This window comes from Mycteria americana, chromosome 5, assembly GCF_035582795.1.
Source record: "Mycteria americana isolate JAX WOST 10 ecotype Jacksonville Zoo and Gardens chromosome 5, USCA_MyAme_1.0, whole genome shotgun sequence".
Lineage (NCBI taxonomy): Eukaryota > Metazoa > Chordata > Aves > Ciconiiformes > Ciconiidae > Mycteria > Mycteria americana.
In genome coordinates, this window is record NC_134369.1 from 11563247 (window position 1) to 11582122 (window position 18876).

Consider the following 18876-nt stretch of genomic DNA (forward strand, 5'->3'; position numbering starts at 1 on the left):
TCATGACCCATTCCATAGTTAATTTTTTTCTCTCTTCTGAAACCTCCGAGGATCCTTCAGCAGTCTCTATATGTACGTAAACGGTAGCTTCATGACGTACTCTACCTACTGGGTGGTACTCACTCTACGCTTCCTTTGCTCCTGCTTCCACCTCATCTACGTTGGACAAGAAGTGGCGCAGGTCAAACAGAAGAGGAAGAACGAGGGAATTCCTCTGCCCAGTGCCTGGTTCTCAAGCTGCCAGATTCCGCAGGATTTTTAGGTTGCTGTGGGTCAGCATGCAAGGAAGAACTGAACGTTCAGTTATTCAAAATCCTTTTTCCTTTCTGGAGCAGAACTTAGCTGCCAATCATATCTGGAGCTTAGAAGCTTCACTGGTGAGGAATTCAATTCTGGAAAAGGAAACTTACAGTTGAAAAATTTGGTGTGAATATAAGTAAAGAGCAGCAGCAGACAGGCTACAAAACACTTCCTGCAATACCACGTACACGCGTGGGAGGGGGTGTGTGTGCATATACACACATATATACACACAGCCTTACAACTCGGACATTGCCTTGGAAAAGTCTGTATTTCCATGAAATAATTCCGTAATTTTTCAAATAAAAACCACAGCATTTAATGATTAAAATAACACAACAGAATGAACAAATGTTTTATTGGCATGTTCATTGTTGTAAACAGCATCTGGCATGAAAAAGTTTACCAAAATCTTTTGATTGTTATAAATTAGGTGGTTTTCCAAAAACTACGGAGAATTGTTCTCTATTGATCTTTATGGACCAAAGCAAAAAATTGCTCTTCCTAGGCTTTGCAGTGAAATCATGTTGACTGCATCAGTCCTTGCACCACAACCTGAACTACCAAGTTTATATGTTGAGGTGTTAGAGGTTGCCCCAATATTTGAATACATATAGCTACGGAATCAACTCTGGGAAAAATAAAATGACTTTCAGCGGGTGGAGAAGATGCAAACTTGTAATAGTCTTGAAAACAAAATGTACAAAAAGTAGCTGAACAAAACAAAAACTTCATTAACAAGGGGAAATACAACCCTAAAGTACCCAGCATCATCAAACATAAAATGAATACAAATTTAAATAGGCAACTATACTTCCAAATGTACACAATGAATGTTGATATGTGAAAAGAAATACCATGGTAAATAGCTGAACTGCAGTTCTGTTGAATGGACAGGGCAAATTTTATTTACACGTTGAACACAACATAATAGAGCTGCTCATCGGCTTCCGCAACCTATTAAAAACCAGTTTACCTTACAACAGCGCTTCTGCAAAATGAACCAACACCCACTGGCAGCTTTCTGCAGACACCTCTCAGCCTACCTGTTTTATGGAAGAATATTCTAAAACCTTACACTTGCAGCACTTCGTTTCATCTTCAACCCTTTTCTGCTGCTCTTCTAAAACCAATGTGTTAACATTTACTTCCAACTCTCTGATGAGGTAATGCGTGTATCAGTGAAACAAACAGAAAAAAGGATTCTTTCATGGCCTTTGCACAGCTTTTATTATTAAGCTATGAGTATCCTGTTTGAGGCTAGTTTCACTAGCTACTATGTGCACACTGTCCTCAAAAATTTCCACTCATTTCCCTCCCCGCCCACTTTTTAGTTCTAATCTTTTATTTGCACATCCCTTTTAGCTTTACAGTACATTTGACTATAGTGCACAACATGATTCCAAGTCAAACAGTGACCCAACGGGGCACTGCGCTTCTGATTGGTAACACAGCCCAATCAGTGCTGGTGTCAGCGCTTTACACCTAATGAGTGTCCTGCCGTAATGGCACTACACAGTAGTAGTGAACCTTTTTATTTTAAACAAAAAAATTCCCCAGGGAAAATGCTATAGCGAGTGTCAGTCTTGAGTCAAATCTTTATTTGGTGCTCCATCCAGATAAATTTTTAGTGCTTTTTCTTTACGAGGAGAGTAGGTTACCCGGTGTCCGGTCTTCTGGAGTCTGCTGCTTTCTTTTTTCATCAGTTCATTTCTCTGCTCATCTGTTAATTCCATTAATTCCTCAGTTTTATCCCTAAAATGAAAATAGATGTTAAAATTCAGATTACTACAATGACCATAATTAGATTTCTGTAATTTTTTCACTTGGAGCAACTTATTAAAAAATACAACTAAGCATAATACTCCTTACAGTTTATTTTCTTCTTCTCCAGAAACTAATAATCTGTCTAAACCTGCTTTTCTAACAAAGACATTCAGTATTCTAACTGACAGCAGACCCAAGGGAAAGCCACAACAAACAAGCCTATGCTCCTTCATCTACCTGGTAACTCCTATTCTTTGTAGACAACGACGACTCTGCTCTTTATTCGGTCATGGTGCCAACAGCTGGAAACAGCATGTCAGCCAGCCTCTCCTAGAAACTACCAGCTGCTCTCCCAAATCATTTTCTTCAAGGCCAGCACATTACCAACCAGCTGGTTCTCCCAAACTCACGTGCAATTATGAAAAATACTGTAAAGCCATATGTTCATGAGGTTCCCTCACCCCCCAACTTCAGCAGAAATGACTATATTCAAGTTCTTAGTCCTCAAATAGTGCCTTCAAGCTACTGCCTCCAGCTGATGAACATTCTTCATGTTAACAAAATTTATATCGTAACATCCTTTTTTTTTTCCCCGAGGAAGCCATACTAATTTCTCAAAGAAATAAACTTGGAAAACAAAATCCTTGCTCTCTAAAACCTGAGGCAAGACTTTCACAGACTCTGCAGGGAACATGGTTCTATTTCAAGAAATGAAATCCAGATATACACTCAGGCATAACAACTATTTTTGCATTCAGCATTATTTTCAATGGTTTGGGAGGGAGAAGTGAGTAAGAAGGCACAGTGTTTGTTTTCTTAAACAATAAATATAGTTAATAGTCAGGTTTTTAGGAAGCTGAGGAGCACAAACATTTCAGGTCAATGTTTTAAACCCTCTTCTATAAGCATTTTTCCTTTAAGACAATAGAATAGTATTTTTAGGCTTTGTTGATTACATCATCCCTCAAATCTTATATACAGATTTTTTGCATGGTTTATTATACTGTAATAAAATACATACCTATAAAATATTACTGCACCATCATCACAAATGTACAGAGGCCAGACATTCAGCGTAGATACTTTAGGATTCCAGTCCAACTCTTGGTGAATCTCTAGTATGGAAATGTCACATGGAAATGTTCCTCTACCCTGAGAGAAAGCAATTGCTTAGTGAATAAAACAAAACTCATAAACACATCCATGCCATTAAAAGGTAAAAACAGACAAAACCTTACTTACTTTTGCAAATTCTATGTTTTCTAAGGGTATTCCACTTATTTCACTCAGCTGTAAAGTGAAGAAAAATGGTGGATTTAATACTATTCCACAATGTTATGCAGTACCTACGTAAAGTCAATAGACCTGTGAAATCTACGAGTCCATTAAAATATTCAAAAGTCCTCAAACGATCCAAAATGTTCATACAAAATTAATGACAAGGTACAAATTTTTTACATTTCGGAAGTTACGAGCATGTCACAAGTGACGCTTGCTGTGATCGCACTTCTCTTAACAGTGACGGGGTGACAGAAAAAAGTTAGAAACAATTAATTAATAACATCCAAGTTCCAAGATACAAAAAGACCAACTACCTCATGTTAAACCTTCAGGGCCATCAGTTAGCTCTCAGCAGTTTCCCTGTATGAAACGAAATCTATTATCCAGTCAACCTGGGAGCTGGCAAAGCCATAAAATATGCACAACAAACCCATCTCCATATACCTGCACTTCCTACCACGACAACCCCACAATGCCGCAACAAGCACCACTGGCTGCTCTTCCTCCCTGCAACTGCCCCTGCCGGGCACCTCCCCGGTGCACAGAGTGCATCATCCACCCCCTGTCCTCTGCTGCCACTGCCCAGTCCTACCTAGCACCCGTCACAGGGTCACCTGGCTGTGCCTGGCACGGCCTCGGTGGAGCCCTCCCTCCGCTGAGCAGTCTCATGGAGCACACAGGCTCATCGCTGCCTCGCCCTTAACTCAAGTGCGGGCTGCAGTCTCGTCTCCATGGCAATGCAGATACTAACTTCAATTTGTGTTTCTCTCTGGCTGCTTATTTTCCCCAAACTTGCAGAGACTTCCTCTCTAAGATTCTTGCCTCTTTCAAATCCACTGTTAAAACAGACATGTTAAAACTAAACTGATGGTGAGAAAAGACTAACAAGCCAGTGTAATTTTCTAACTCTTATTTCCTTAGGAAACTAGGATAAATAAACAATACAGACAAAAGCCAGACAAATTCTGAAATGTATTAGTCCCACACTCTGCTAGTAAAATTTGTCTGAAAGAGAAGAGCTGGCTGAACGCACCTGTTAGTACAGATGTGTCAAATTCAAATTCCTCTTATTACTGGTGGGAGTAAAAAGATTACGGCCTCTTGGAGAGAATGCTGCTAAAATTGTTCCCTGCACATCAATTCTTAAGACAAGAAAACAAGAAGAGCCAACTCTTTCTTCAGATACAAGTGAAGAGGAAATCCTAAAGACTGCATGCAAGAACCTGTAGTCATAACTTCATTTCTACCTGAAGAATACAAGAAACCAGTCCATAGCTTAACCTGTGTACATACACAAATCCAAGGCTGTTGCATTCTACGGTAGCTGAACAATGTTCCTCTTTCCAGCCTATGAACGAAGCACTAATTTACAAATGCTGAGTGTTTTAGTAAGGTAAGACTTTGGCAGACTTCACTGATACTAGGATTTTTGCTAGCCTCAAGATCCAAGGTGATCTGGGTATTGCCACATATAAATAACCATTTCTCTAAGAGCGGAACCCTGCGATATACTGGATTAACAGAATAGTCTCAATAAGAGAGACACTTCTACTCCAGATTTCTGCTAGGATGGCACCTGTCTGCTTACCTGTTAGAGGGTTCTGGCCTTGGGGGGGGGGGGGAGGGGGGGGAGTGGGAACATACCAAAGCCATGTTTCTTTCCAACAAAAATATAGTTCAATCTACTTGTTACAGTTACACTGTCCCTGACCAAGAGCTCTCAAATTCAAATATGAAGAGGCTGAAAGGTTTGGTATTTTGGAATACCAAAACACTGGCTCAAAAAAACAAAGTGATAATAGTTTAGCTTTTCTTTCACATGTGTTTTTCAAGGATAAGGGACACAGGTAATATGCTGCTTAAACTTCAAGATATGACTTTTTTTTTTTTTGCATGCATTCACCTGAATACTTTGATACCAGACCATTATATGAAACTAAGAACTAAAGCTGATAATTCATATGGCTTTGGTAATAGGATGGGACAGGTTCTCAGTTCCTGGGGAAAAAAAAAATAGTCACCATGCAACAAGATTTTTGTAGCTATGACATCTCTGTGCTTCCCAACAGAGGACATCAATAAGGCTCTTAGAAACCAGAAGAAACGTGCATCATGTTACACATTTTACCTTCTCTTTTAATTCTTCAACACTGCTGCTTTCTAGAACTACTTCCTGGAAAGAATCTAGTTTCATCTCTGATGGCCTCCATCGTCTCGATAAAACAGCAAGTTGTGACATGGATTTCATCTTTTCTATTCCTAGGAAAGAAAGAAATTTATTATATTAACATCACAAAATATTCTATTTAAAATTAGGGGGTTTCCATAGCATAAGCATATTCAAATACAGAAGAGTGCACTACATATACACACAAAGTAATCCAGTAAGTGTGCTGCAAGTAGTCCATAAAAAAAAAAAGGGGGGGTGGGGACAGGGATGACACTAGGATTTAATTGAATTTTTCTTTGTTATCAACTCCTTTCAAGGAATTTTTCATAGGTGGCATCTCTTAGGAGCCATGCCATTTATTCCTCTTAAGAGCATGTCTCTCCATCGCACCCAGCTCGGCAATACATACAGTATCTATCCACCTAACCAGAGACTGACCTCCAGATCTTGCGTTTGCATGAGACCTTCCTCAGCAATATGATATTTATTCATGTGCTTCACTTTCTTTACCAAAATAAGCTTTCCACACTTGACTTTTAGATTTCACACACTAACTATACCCTTGTTATCAAAGCCTGCTTTACACCTACCACCTTGAAGAGTTTTAGCATGTACTGCCTCCAGCCTTTTTGTATCAGTTTCAAGTAACAGCCTTCTCTGGTTGACAGGGTAATACTGTTAACGTTACAATCAAATAAGCAGAAGTGATAACAAAGGGCTGATTTTATTTTTATTTTAAATCAGTCTATAATTTTGTAATTTAGCGTGCAGAACTTGTGGCTTATTTATGTCTACCATTACATACTTGTTCTGCATGAAACTACCACCACTGTTAAAGCTTCTCCCCAAATACCTTCTACAGTTTTGCCTGTGACTACATTTCTACTGGCTTTCAACACTAACCTGTTGTCTGAAATGAAGATACAGCCACCTAGTGCTTCTTGGCATTTATTTCAAGTCTGAAGCAATTATGTAAGTTTTCTTCAGAGCCAGAGAATAACCAATTCAAATATGTTGGCAACAGCGTGATGTAAAACTGCTATCCTAAGAAACTTAACTGTAAATTATTCTAAGGTGCCTTATTTACCTACTTGGTGCCTTCAGCGTTTAGCTGAAGAACAAGATGAAAAAAATGGTAATGGTGGGAGGTCTTACAAACCCTGACTTAAAGCAGTTGCCTTTACACTCTTCCAACAACCTCTGTGGTAGCAGCAGGTACATACAACTTAATTTTCACAGAATATAGTGGGATCTAGCTGCATCTTGTACAACTGGATTAAAGTAGCACCTTTTGGGCAGAGCTAGACAGTTATACAAGATATTACAGAATACTTGGAAGCCCTGTAGTCTATAATATGGCACATCTGTGAACTAGGTGGGCTGCAGTGGTCTAAAAAGTAGTACCTCCAAGACCTACTCACTACAGAAACAGTACAGCAATTAATCTAAAGCTAATCCAAAAATATTTAAAACTGCGAAGTTTTAACTGAAGCGTGAGCTGATACATATATTTATAGGAATCTGCAGGCCTCCTAAACTTCCCATGTTCATTTCAAATTTTGGTACTTGCATTGGCACAATTTTGTTGAAAATCAGTACCAGGATTGAACACAGATGCCAAAATACTGGAGTAACAGCTAAATGAGACTTCTTAAGCCAGGTATACTTGTGAAGAAAGTTTCTGAGTGAATGGAATTCACATTCTTCATCTATCCATTAACAGAAATATCTGTTAATCTAGAGAAGAAACAGCATGGCCTACATTTTTCCTCTTAAATTATGTTTCTGCATTCAGAATCCAAATTTTAAGTGTATAGGCAAAGGATAGCTTAAGAAATGCCATGTTTTTCATTATATTTAAGCAGAATTTAAGAAACAATCTGCTCTCTACCATTTGATCTAAAGTTGTTTTGATGACCAAGGTCTGTTCAAAAAGGTAGCACTTCATGACAGAAGGTGAGTGTTTTTTCACTCCTGTCTGAAAAATACTAAATGACTAAACAGCTGTGCTGACTTTAAAAACAAATTATATATGTATTATGTATATACATATACACACATATTTCAGCTAACTACAAACATCACCAATACTAGTCCAAAAATGTATACAAATAAAAGCCTAACATATAGGCATTCCTACAGTTTTTATGTACAATGAAAACATACACATGCACAAAACTGCCTACAGTACTACAGTATGTCCAAAAGTTTCCAATAAACCTACAAAACAGTACTGCTATTAGACCTTTAGCACATCGCAGCCACAGGAAATCTGCACTTGCACAATCCCCCTCCAGCTTCCTTTTATTATTTTTAATTTTTTTTGCTTCTATTTTTTTCCTAATAAAATAGTATTAAAGCGTCAGTAAGTCTCTGAAAAAAGGAAAAAAGGAAAGTACATTTTCCAATATTCTCTAAAGAAAAAAAATCTCTAACATTATCTTTACTTTCTCTCGACACTGTATCATTATTACCATCAAGTATTTCTAAGAAGACCTCCCAGTTGCTTGAAATATTGATATCTTCTTCATAGATATGATAATCCAGAAACACAGTGCCTGGGTTCTTCCAAGTTTTCTTTCGCAGGCGAAACCTGTAAATACATCACGAAGAAAACACTTAAGTTTTTATCTGCTCATAAACGCCACTACCAGAGATCAAACCTGAATATTTTCTGACAGAACTGAAATACAACTTACTTATGAGAGGTTTGGTTAGGTTTATCAGGAATGAGTTTAACACTCTGAAATAGTCCTGACAGCAAGGTAACACAACGGGATCTTAGTGCTGCATCATTCATAATAACAAGGAAAACAAGCCTGTGTTGTGCTTGTTCAGTGCAAGAAATGTGTAGGGAGTTAGAGAAAGAAAATGGTTTCCTATTTAGGATAAGAAAACAGAATATTCCCAAACACTCTGACAATTTTGCTGCTCTTTTTTTTTTCTTCCTTTTTTTTTTGGAGGGGGAAGTAGGGAAGAAGGGGAGAGGTGGCAGATTAGAAGAGGACTGGTGTCTGATTTATGTACTTGGTTCTACTGCATCAATCCAGTGACAATATAAAAGGATGAGCTTTGATTTAGATACAGATGTAAATAAAGGTATAAACAACTAAAATGAGATTAAACACAAGTACAAAGCTTTAATTGTAATGGTTTCTTCACACACAAATGCAGACATAAATTTTGTGACGTGCCCCATAATTATAGGGCACTAGAGAACGTAACCCAAGCACGGCAGTCAAAAATCCTTTGGCCTGGTCATGGCGAGGAAAGGAGAAAAACCTGGTCCAGATCTAGGTTTCTACCCCTTTTCTCAACACAAAAGGGCCAACACTTGTCTTCCAATGTTTTGCTCCAGCCTGATTTTAGGCATACGTCAAGGCCCCACCAGCTTGTTTACCACATCTTACAGGTTTTTCTTCATTCCCATGAATACAGCGTCAGCTATTCCACAGTACATACCACATCACTTCTCACTGACAGGAGAGAGTATGTGGAATCAAGGCCCCAAAGCAATTTCAGCCTTGATGAGATAATCAATTATGGGTAAAGGGAAGACAGTGCTGGATCAGGGCTGTATACACACCCTATGATAATGCACGAGGCAGTTTGCTGCAGTGATCTACGCTGAGCCTGCATCTAGAGAGAAGGTGGCTTTTTTGTGAACTGATTTACTTAATGCTCTCCTTTCTGAAGAAAACCATCCTTAGAGAGACTAAAACTTCTCAGATCTAAACCTGTAAACATGTTGTACACAGGCAATTCTATCTAAATATTATTCCCTATGTCATTCTGCATGAGATGAAAGCCAAGAATTGCTAAATTAACGTTTGTATTCACAATCTGATTCAAAGACCACAGTAACTTATTTAATAATTTCCTTTCATAACTTCCTTTCTCCACAAGAGAAAAACCCCCACATTTTTAAGTAATATTTAATCAGGTAACTTCAACAGATTGCAGTCTCTTTACCTGTCAATTGTTAAATCTAGGCCACATTGTTCTCGAAGCTGAGGAAGCAGCTCCTCTTTTGACTGTCGGACAGTCATTCCTTTAGCAAACACTGCATCTAGAAGAAACTTGCATGGCTGTGAACATAAATCGAAAGTGATTAAAGATGAATTTTTTGAACAGAAAAAATTAGATTTGCCTCCTGTTTTGTGACCAGTCCCATCCACCTAGCAAAATGACCATTAGAATGCTTTTCATAATCAAGGCAATGAATTGATAAAAATTAGGTTTAACTACTTTGTGTAGCAGCAGCCCTCTTGACAGGTCATTCAAACACTCTGAAGGCAGGCCACTGCAGAAATAGTGTCTTCTGTCTGTATTACTAATTGCTACCATTATATTAATATTCTAAACAATTTGAAAAGAGCTTTTAAATTAAATAAGCCATATGATAATAAAAATGTCACTTTCTTGGCCTTCATTGGTCACACAGACCAGAACTCCATGACTGGAAGTTACTTTTAAATTTATCTTATTCCCTGCTTGATCAGTTCAGCTTCAGTCTCTTATACTTATCCATTTTTAATATGTATTCTGCAGTTTGGTCCAAAAAATAAAATCAGAAATCAAGGTGCTTACAAATTCAACTTTTAAAGACTGCAATCTATATAGTGAAATCACTTTCATACTTTTCACGTCCCAAAAGATGTAGCAAGCGAGCTGCGTTACTGCAAGGGAGGCATTTTTGTTTCAGGCTTGTCTTACGCAGAAGGACTATTATGCAGCTAACCATTCAAATAAGCACTGTCTGCAGTGCATTACTGTGACAAATTTTATCAGTACAACATTACTGAAAACTGCAACCATGAGCAAAACCAGTTTATTATTTGGAAAGAATTCTACATGACTTTGATATGTTTAAGGAAAACGAAGAAAAAATTATTTTCATTTGTCCTCCATTTACACTGCAGAAATAGAGACACTTAAGAGAGATACTGTAGGTCACATTCCAATTGTATACTTGGAACAGCATAAACAGAAATAATGTTAGTTCCCTTTCTAAATCCAGAAAAACTTGCAGGAAAATGCAGAGAAAAGAGGGACTTTCTTTTTTTCCAAGATTTCAGAGAAAAACCTTGGTCAAGGCACATATAAATATTTTCATGAATCAATCTTGAAACATTCAACACCTTACCTCTGGCTCATTTACCAAAAGTTGATAGACTTTGACTCTGTATTCACCCTTCTTAAGGGCTCTTCCAAGTCTAATCGTTATCTAGAAGGCAAAAGGAATACCTGTTAGAACTGATAGCAAAATCGAAAGTACATTTTGTAACGCACTACCAAGACCAATGTAATGATTTCACCTGGCAAGTTAACAAAAAGTTGTAAATTATGTTCTTAAGTTTGTCTACATTGTACCAATTAATTTTTTAATGATTTAAAATAACTTCTGAATAACCTTATTGTCATCAGAAAACGATGAAAGTGTCTCATTCAGCCGAACACTCTCAAACTCTTGATTGCTGGCATAGACTCTGAAGACTTTGAAGTGAGAGGATGGAACTCCAACAAAAGGCTCCAGATGTTGCTTGAAGGCAGACAGTGTAATTCTTTTATCAACATGCACCATCAGCCCTAAGCAAAAATAAAGATAAAAATGGCATGAAACACTGCACTACCAAAAAAAAAAAAAAGCACTCTAGTGTATTATTTCCATATACTCACAGTTATCACTTGCAGCAAAACAGTACTGAAAAGTCAGAATTATAGTTAATGGCCACATTCACACTTGATCCGAGGGTGTTACTGTAACCTTTAAGAGCTTTGCTGTATTTTAAGTGTTTATGGGTAGATACTCCTGGAAGACACAGCAGTTCCAAACTGCCCTATTTTGCAATCAGTGATGTAGTGGAGTAGTATGTTCTCCATTCAGTAAGACAACAAATAGAGAGAACCAGATGAAGCATTTGCAGATAATCCCCCTTCAGGTTTCCCCTGCCTCAAGGGCGGGACAGAAGTGCTTCTGAGTCAGGTCTGGCCAGGCACAAGCCACCAAACTTTTTATTTCTCCTGGCTTTCAGGGTTAAAAAGTGTGGTTAACTCTGTGTTCCGGGAGGCCACAGGATAATCACAAGGCAAGCTCAAGTCCAGATTAAGGGACTTTGTCATGGAATAATTTTGTAATTAAGGAAAAGCCACTGTAGTAATATGAAATTCTGGAAAGTAAAGTGAATAGTTTATCTTTAGAAATTGTGTTTCTTAACGAATGCAATTTGGACTATACTACAAACTACAGTATGATTATATTGTGTCATGACTCATTAGAATTAAAAAATTGCTATTCAGAATATTTAACTGAACAAATAAATTATTTGAATTATAAATCTGTTCATGCTGTCATACTAAAAATATATAAAAGCTTTCCCCTCAGGATAATAATTTATACAGCGTACTATGAAAGCGTCAAAATTACTGTAAACAAGTAATTCCTGCATCCAACTAGTCCTACCAAAAAAAAAGGGAAAAATTAAAGCAGTTCCAGATTAGCCGCAAAGAAAGACCATTCCAGGCTAAAGGAGTAATTTTATTAAAACTTTAGTAGCTGCAATTAAATTTCCCTGTGGTTTTAAAAATGAAAATGTTTGTTCACAAAAAAAGAAAATCAGCAAAAAAGATTTTACTCTTTATCTATTATTATTACATCAGGATTTCTGGATTGACAGGAAAACCTTTGCCTTTCAAAATATTTATCTTATATCCTGCTATCCTTTAATTATTCTTCTGTTATAAAACACATGTGAGTACTGAGCATTGTTTAAATGATTTATCTTTATGACAATTAATATACTACTTAGGCTCTTACACTGAACTTGTTCGGACATTTTCATGGCAGCCATACACTTCATTGTACCTATTGTACTTCAGTCAATGAAAAGCAACAGTCTACTGAATTAAGTGATCAATATCAAGTACACTTCAATTTTCTTTACAGTCAAATGACTAGGAGTTTTCAGGTTTGTTAATCTAAATGTTAACAGAATTATTGCTCCGTGAACCACAGTAAATAACTGCGTTCTGAAACAGGTGAATCATCAGCAGAAGATGCAACTATTTTCCTTTCACTGGAAGACAACTCAGCTTGCTCTCTAGAAAACACTTTCAATATAAGGAAATAGATGTATCATAGAGGTAGCTTTTCATTTTCTTAAAAACAAAAAAGCAAGACACTGTTCAAATATGTAATCACTTATTACAAGATCAAAATTAGGCTAGATTTTTGCTGAACATGATACCATGTCCAATCTTTGCACTTTCATTAGCTTTAATTTGACATATAATCAAGTTTTTCAATACTGTCATTAGACTTTTTAACACAGCATATGAATTATAAAAGCTAGATTACTTTAAGGCACTTAAAAAAAGAATACATACATTTCTGCCCTTCTCCTGAACCTTCATCTACAGTGTAGGGTTCTGACTTAAAGTACATATATTGTGCTTCTCCTCTGCTCTTGCCACTATCATCGTATTCACTATCTGTTCCAGAATCTTCTTCTGCTGTGTCCCAGGTTTCTTTCTTCCCCTGATTTGCTTTTGATCGCCTACTACTTGTGATACTATGAGAATCAAGTCCATTAGCCAAGGGAAGTGGGGCATTGTCCACGTTGCATAAAGTATCACTGCTATGACTGGAGCTGAGGATATCACTGTCCACTGAGCTTGTACTCCTGTCGTTATTTACATCTGAATCTGACCGTTCCTCGGACTGGAGATTTTCTGGATCAGAAATCTGAATTTGGTTTTCAAGTTCTCTGTTTTCTGCTGATGCTGAAGAGTCTATTTCATTTAAAGGTGATTCAATGTTTTCAAAATCACTGGCTTCTGTGCTTTTGCTGCTGTCTCCATTATCCCCCTCCTGCTGCTGCTGCAGGGACAAGCTTTTAAGCTTTTCGGTGCTTTCTTCCAGAATTGCCTCTACGGATTTCATATTACCTACAGGTCCTTTTACTCTTTCACAGGCTTCATCCAAGTTGCCTGAATCTCCACTAGACTTCTGATAAACTGCTCGTCTAAATTGAGATCCAGGTGATTGCTCTGGTAATGAAACATATAGTCTGATTGTATTTGCATGACGATCCAAAAGTTTCCATAAATGAGAATCTGTATATGCCACATGACGATCTAAAGACTCTGAGCTTTCAATAAATACCTGAACATAAAATAACAGTGTTTTATCATGTAGTGTTATTTTAAATAAAAGCAACAATAGCAAACAGATAGGATTGAGCACACATTAGAAATTACATCACTAAGAAACATGACCTTTTATAAAAAAATTAAAATATATGTTTAGAAAAAGATAAACTAAGGAGTCTGTAGTTTAATAATAATTTCACTTCTACTTATTTTCATAATCATGTTAAGATTGGAGTGAACTATAACCTTACTGACCAGCTGCAGTAAACGCTTTTATGTTCAGAGGCATATTTATGTATCACTTCATGTGCATCCTTCACCTGTATGCTAACACTAGTTATGAACCCCACAACTACAGTCGGCAGTCTTTCTTTACTTTCTAGTACAGCATCATAAGTAAGAAATCTTTAAATGTATACATGGGTAAGCAATGGCGCAAATTAGAATACAAGGGAACAAATTTCTCTTTTCCCTTTGTCAAAGGCCACTGTGTTGTAGTAACAATGTGAATGCGAAAGGGCTTGAAGTAACTGAATAACAAGTCAATGCCATTGTTTTGCTCAGCTATAAGCTACCAAAGCCTTCGCTAATCTTTCTTCATCGAGGATAGCGTTCTCTTGAGCTTAAATTTCAGATACAGAGGATGTGCAAAATGTGCTAAAAGATGTGCTATTACTACTGCAGTAAAAAGGGCTGCGCTACAGATGTTAAGTTATTTAAGTACTAAGTTACTCTTTTTCTGAATGCATTACACAACTATTATTGGAAACATTTATTAGAATTCTTTTTGGAAAAACAATATAAATTTGGCTAGGGGGAATCTGTATAGTAAAAATTACTGAATTTAAGACAAAAACCCACCAAAAACTTGCTCTTAGTTTTGACATTTGTTTCTTAAGAACTTTAGGACTGAGAGAAGGCACAGCTGTTCAAAAGGTTTAGAAAACAAATTAGGCAGGTTTCATAGTAATATGCCAACCTCCATTCCCCAAGAAGGGTTGACTTTTAAAAATCTTCTTCGTAAGGTTGTTAACCTCACCATCATTTGTACCACTGAGTACCAAGCAGATGTCTGATTCTGAATCTGCTCCACCTTGTTATGTACACTTGGTTTCATATATAGCCTCTAGTATTCATCAGCACCACAACACTTACTAGTTAAAAAAGCCCCACACAGTACACAGTGAAATACCTGACAGTTATCCATTATAAATTCTATACAGATATCCATACCTTTTACAACACAACAGTGAAGTCTACAAATACATGAAATGAACAATTAAAAAACCAGAACATGTACCTTGTTGCTTCTAAAAAAGCCTTCAGCTTTCAGTGTTTTGCTGGAAACGTTCAGAAGACGCAAGTCATTGTAGCAACGTTCTAATACTACCCGCATTGTTTCAGCAGGCAGGTGTGTAGCCTAAAATAAGACATTGACAGTAAGGTAACATGTGCATTATACATAATTTCAAATACTGGACCAAGTATTTAATTTTTTAAGATTATTCACAGGGAAAGGAGAAGGTTTGTTTATTGACTTATAAATGGCAAAAGACAACGTGGGGGAAAACCTCCCAAACCTGTTCAGTCCCAGTTCCTTTCCCCCGTCCTTTGATATGTAGCAAATGTTAGTTTTTTCAAAAGGTCAATAGACTAAAATGGCTTGGCTTTGCAGAGAACTGGCAAATTGTTAATAACCAATAATATAAGGAATCGGTCTTATTATTTAGGGTATGAACAAACTGAAAATAAAAGTATTCTCGAGCATCAGGTTTTGCACACTGTTCACTTAACTCTCAATTAGACTGAATTCAAATTACTGAAATCATGTTTCATAACAAATATTATGAAGTTACACCAACCACTGAGCTATTTTACAGAGCTGACCGAGTAAAATATCTATCTTCTAATTCAGTGGAAGCAGTAGTATTCCATGGTTTAAGACCATGTAAAAATCAATCTGCATCTTAATAACAAGTGGCTACTGGGATGAAAAGGAGGGTTTGCAGGGAGAATGTGGACAGCTTTGGATGTTAATTTCAATTACTGAAGCCAATGGGGGAAGTTACATGTTGGTTCAGTTATATGGTAACAGTTCACTAGTTCTGCCACTGATTGGATACTCAGTGAGGTGGTTCAAGTTACTAACCCAAAAGAACATGAACCTGACTCTTCAGCTTCCCCAAAAAACTTATTAACTGGTAAGCTAGTAAGCTTACCTTACCAGCTTACCTTACCTGTGGATGGATGCAAGAAGCAGAGTGCTGCTTTTAGCAGTAGTAAGCAAACAGACAAGCTCAACTGTAACAACTAACCTAACCCTACTGGACATGACACACCATATGAACTGCAAGAGGTGCAGGCTCTCATTTCAGATATTTAAATTATGATACATTTTCACAGTCAGAATGAATGAAAACTCTGTAATACAAGTCCTTAACGACTGTAAATTACCTTTGAAATTAGCTGTTTAAATTCTGAAACTGTTTGATTCAAATAAGCTCGTACACTTATTGGAGGAGCAACAGATTCAGTCTTTAGGTCAACTATGTGAACCTTTACCATGACCTCTGCAGGGAAGAGGAAAAAGAAAACAAAACCACATATATATGAGAGAACTCAACAAGCAAAGAAAACACACATACGCTTGTCTGACGTACTGATTAAGGCGTTGCATTTAAAACATACAAACAGTAATGAATTTGAAAAGCAGTCCAATTTCAGAATTTCATTTTCAGATCAGTTTTAATGCCAAAGAGGCAAAAATGTTCCACAGTTTGACAAATTTTAGCATACCTTAGAACTGCTTCAATTAGAAACAAGTTGGCAACACAGCACAGTTCTGAGTACTGGCTTCATGAAATTTAGTACGAAGTTTTTCTTCTTTCACACATCATAATGAAAGTTCTACGTTTTACAAGTTTTATTGTCATGCCATCACACAATATATGATTTTAGTCTATCTTTGTCTATACGTAATTACATATCTTACCACCAGGTTTATAGCACTGGAAAATCTGGTCAGGTCTTCTTGTTTCCAACAGTAAGTCAAACATGTATGTTGATTTGACACCTCCAAGTAATAAACCCATTGGTGTATCCTCTTCTCCTTCATAAGATCGTTCCAAGTAGTCATGAAACTCATCGTATTTGACAAGACGACAGCAATCCAAAGGAACAGCCTCTTCTAAATCCATTAGCTAAATGATGCACACATACAAAAAAACTCCAAACATTTAATAATGGCTTATTTGTGAGTTTAGTTTTTCCCTTGTAAGCTAGAAATATCTCAGTATGTGTACATCCAGAAATCCTTTGAATTCACAAATTTCAATTTGGTTTTAGAAAAAACATACATATACATCATATATATTATATACGCACATGTGCAATACATATACACGTTTTCAAAATCAAAAGAGAAGCTTGCATCAAAATGCAGAGAAGAGGGAAGTTTGAAAAGTATGTATGTAAGAACATGAAGACAGGTCCCAGAGATATATTCACAGTAATACATTGCCTATCAGTTATACCAAATGGCAGCTTAGAGGCCTGAGGAAGTCATATCCACTGATTATCTTCCGTGCATCTGAAGATGTTAACACATTCCAAATCTGTAACTGCCTTGCTGGCACTTTCCCAGCCAAAGATGCATATGGCAAGAACCAAAGAGTACAAGTACGTAAGCAAGAATAGAGGTCTTCAACTTCTACCTGTTTGTGGAAGGCAAAGATCAACAGATGCAGATGCTTTGGTGCCCACTGATGTTATTGTATTAGCGATACAGGAAGTTTCTTGAAAGAATTCTCTTATTACATATCTAATTACAACATTTTTACTGCAATACAAATATAAGCATTCAGAATTCTTTCAACTTACTGAGGCTATGGTGAGTCTAACAGCAGCTCTCACTGTCCGATTTTAAAATAAGGGTATGTAAAATCATACTGCCTTTTAAAAGGGCAGGCTGCATCATTCCAATCAGAAATCATGTGATGGCTACTAACAGAAAACTCAGTCAATAATCCCCCAACTAGAACATCTCTTAAAAAAACCCACCACAACGCTCCCCCCCCCCCCCCAACAACCTCCAAAAAACAACCCACAACAAAAAAACCCACAGCCAACCCCTCCAAATATTCCCACAGCATTAGAAATTTAAAAACTGAAGGTATACAACAGCAGAAAAAATTACATCTAACAATTACACTATTCTGTTATGCATAGCATACCTTGTAAGCTATTTCCACAGCTTCCTTCAGTGTCCTGTCCTTATGAACCTCTAATTTGTTCTCCATCATTATTTGTTTTGTAGGATGCATGCAGAACAACTTTATCTATGAAATACAAAAGGAAGAAAAATGATCATGAACCTATTTCCAAATACCTTTCATATTAGAGTACATTAAAATGTACAACCTTATATTCAAACAATCTAATAATAAATACATCTTAGCTCTGGTTCAACTATAGGGCAGTTTCCTTTTAGCTGGTTACACAACTGCCGTTAGAAAACGTCAAAGGCACAGTAGATAGCGCTAGTGTGCATATATGTACATCTACATCTTTTTGCAGGCTAGGGTACAGCGTCTATAACCACAACATCTTTAAACTGTAGGCAGCGTGCAAATCCTTCAAAACAAAACGCACACAGGAAAAATGAATGTGGAATTCCTTTTTCACATACAGAGTTACGTATTTCGCAACCATAGAGAACCTTCTAATGAAACAATCACTTTATTCATAGATAGACCAGCTGACTGTCATGCTTGTAAGTCACAGATGTCATATTTTGTTTGTTACTATTGAATCTACAGTTGGAAAAAGATTCCACTGTTTTTGCAAAATAATTTTTTTAAATTAGTTTAAGAAACATAATTTCACAAAGCAAAGGGTCACAACATGAAAAGATTCAAAAAGATTCAATTCAATTCTAGAATTCATTTTGCTGAAATCAAGTGATATCATATTAACTGTAGTTTTATTTTGGTTTTAATACCAATTCAAATTCACATGTAAGATGAATTCAACAAAAATATCTGGTGAATACCTCTAACAGATGCCTCCACTATGTACCAGCTTCCAATATGTGTACAATTCATTTTAAAGAGTTATTAATACAAATATACTTATCACAAAAGAGTCCTTGTATTGTAGTAAAAAATTACTATTTACTATAGAAACATTTCTTACTAGAAATGTACTGT

At 36.8% G+C, this 18876-nt stretch overlaps 1 protein-coding gene across 5 annotated transcripts in view; it reads right to left on the reverse strand.

The window, feature by feature from the left end:
* Positions 1–1878: 1878 nt before the first annotated feature.
* The window catches only part of USP47 (ubiquitin specific peptidase 47), a 59078-nt gene continuing 42080 nt past the window's right edge, over positions 1879–18876 (reverse strand). For all 5 annotated transcript variants that reach the window (XM_075502127.1, XM_075502126.1, XM_075502125.1 and 2 more), the window contains 13 exons: positions 17902–18006; positions 16662–16869; positions 16124–16239; positions 14970–15089; positions 12905–13682; positions 10932–11107; positions 10665–10745; positions 9491–9606; positions 7993–8111; positions 5477–5607; positions 3310–3357; positions 3089–3219; positions 1879–2055 (listed from right to left, as the gene is read on the reverse strand). In XM_075502127.1, coding sequence (XP_075358242.1) covers positions 1881–2055; positions 3089–3219; positions 3310–3357; positions 5477–5607; positions 7993–8111; positions 9491–9606; positions 10665–10745; positions 10932–11107; positions 12905–13682; positions 14970–15089; positions 16124–16239; positions 16662–16869; positions 17902–18006 — 2304 coding nt within the window. In that variant the 3' untranslated portion in view covers positions 1879–1880. The remainder of the gene's footprint in view (positions 2056–3088; positions 3220–3309; positions 3358–5476; positions 5608–7992; positions 8112–9490; positions 9607–10664; positions 10746–10931; positions 11108–12904; positions 13683–14969; positions 15090–16123; positions 16240–16661; positions 16870–17901; positions 18007–18876) is intronic.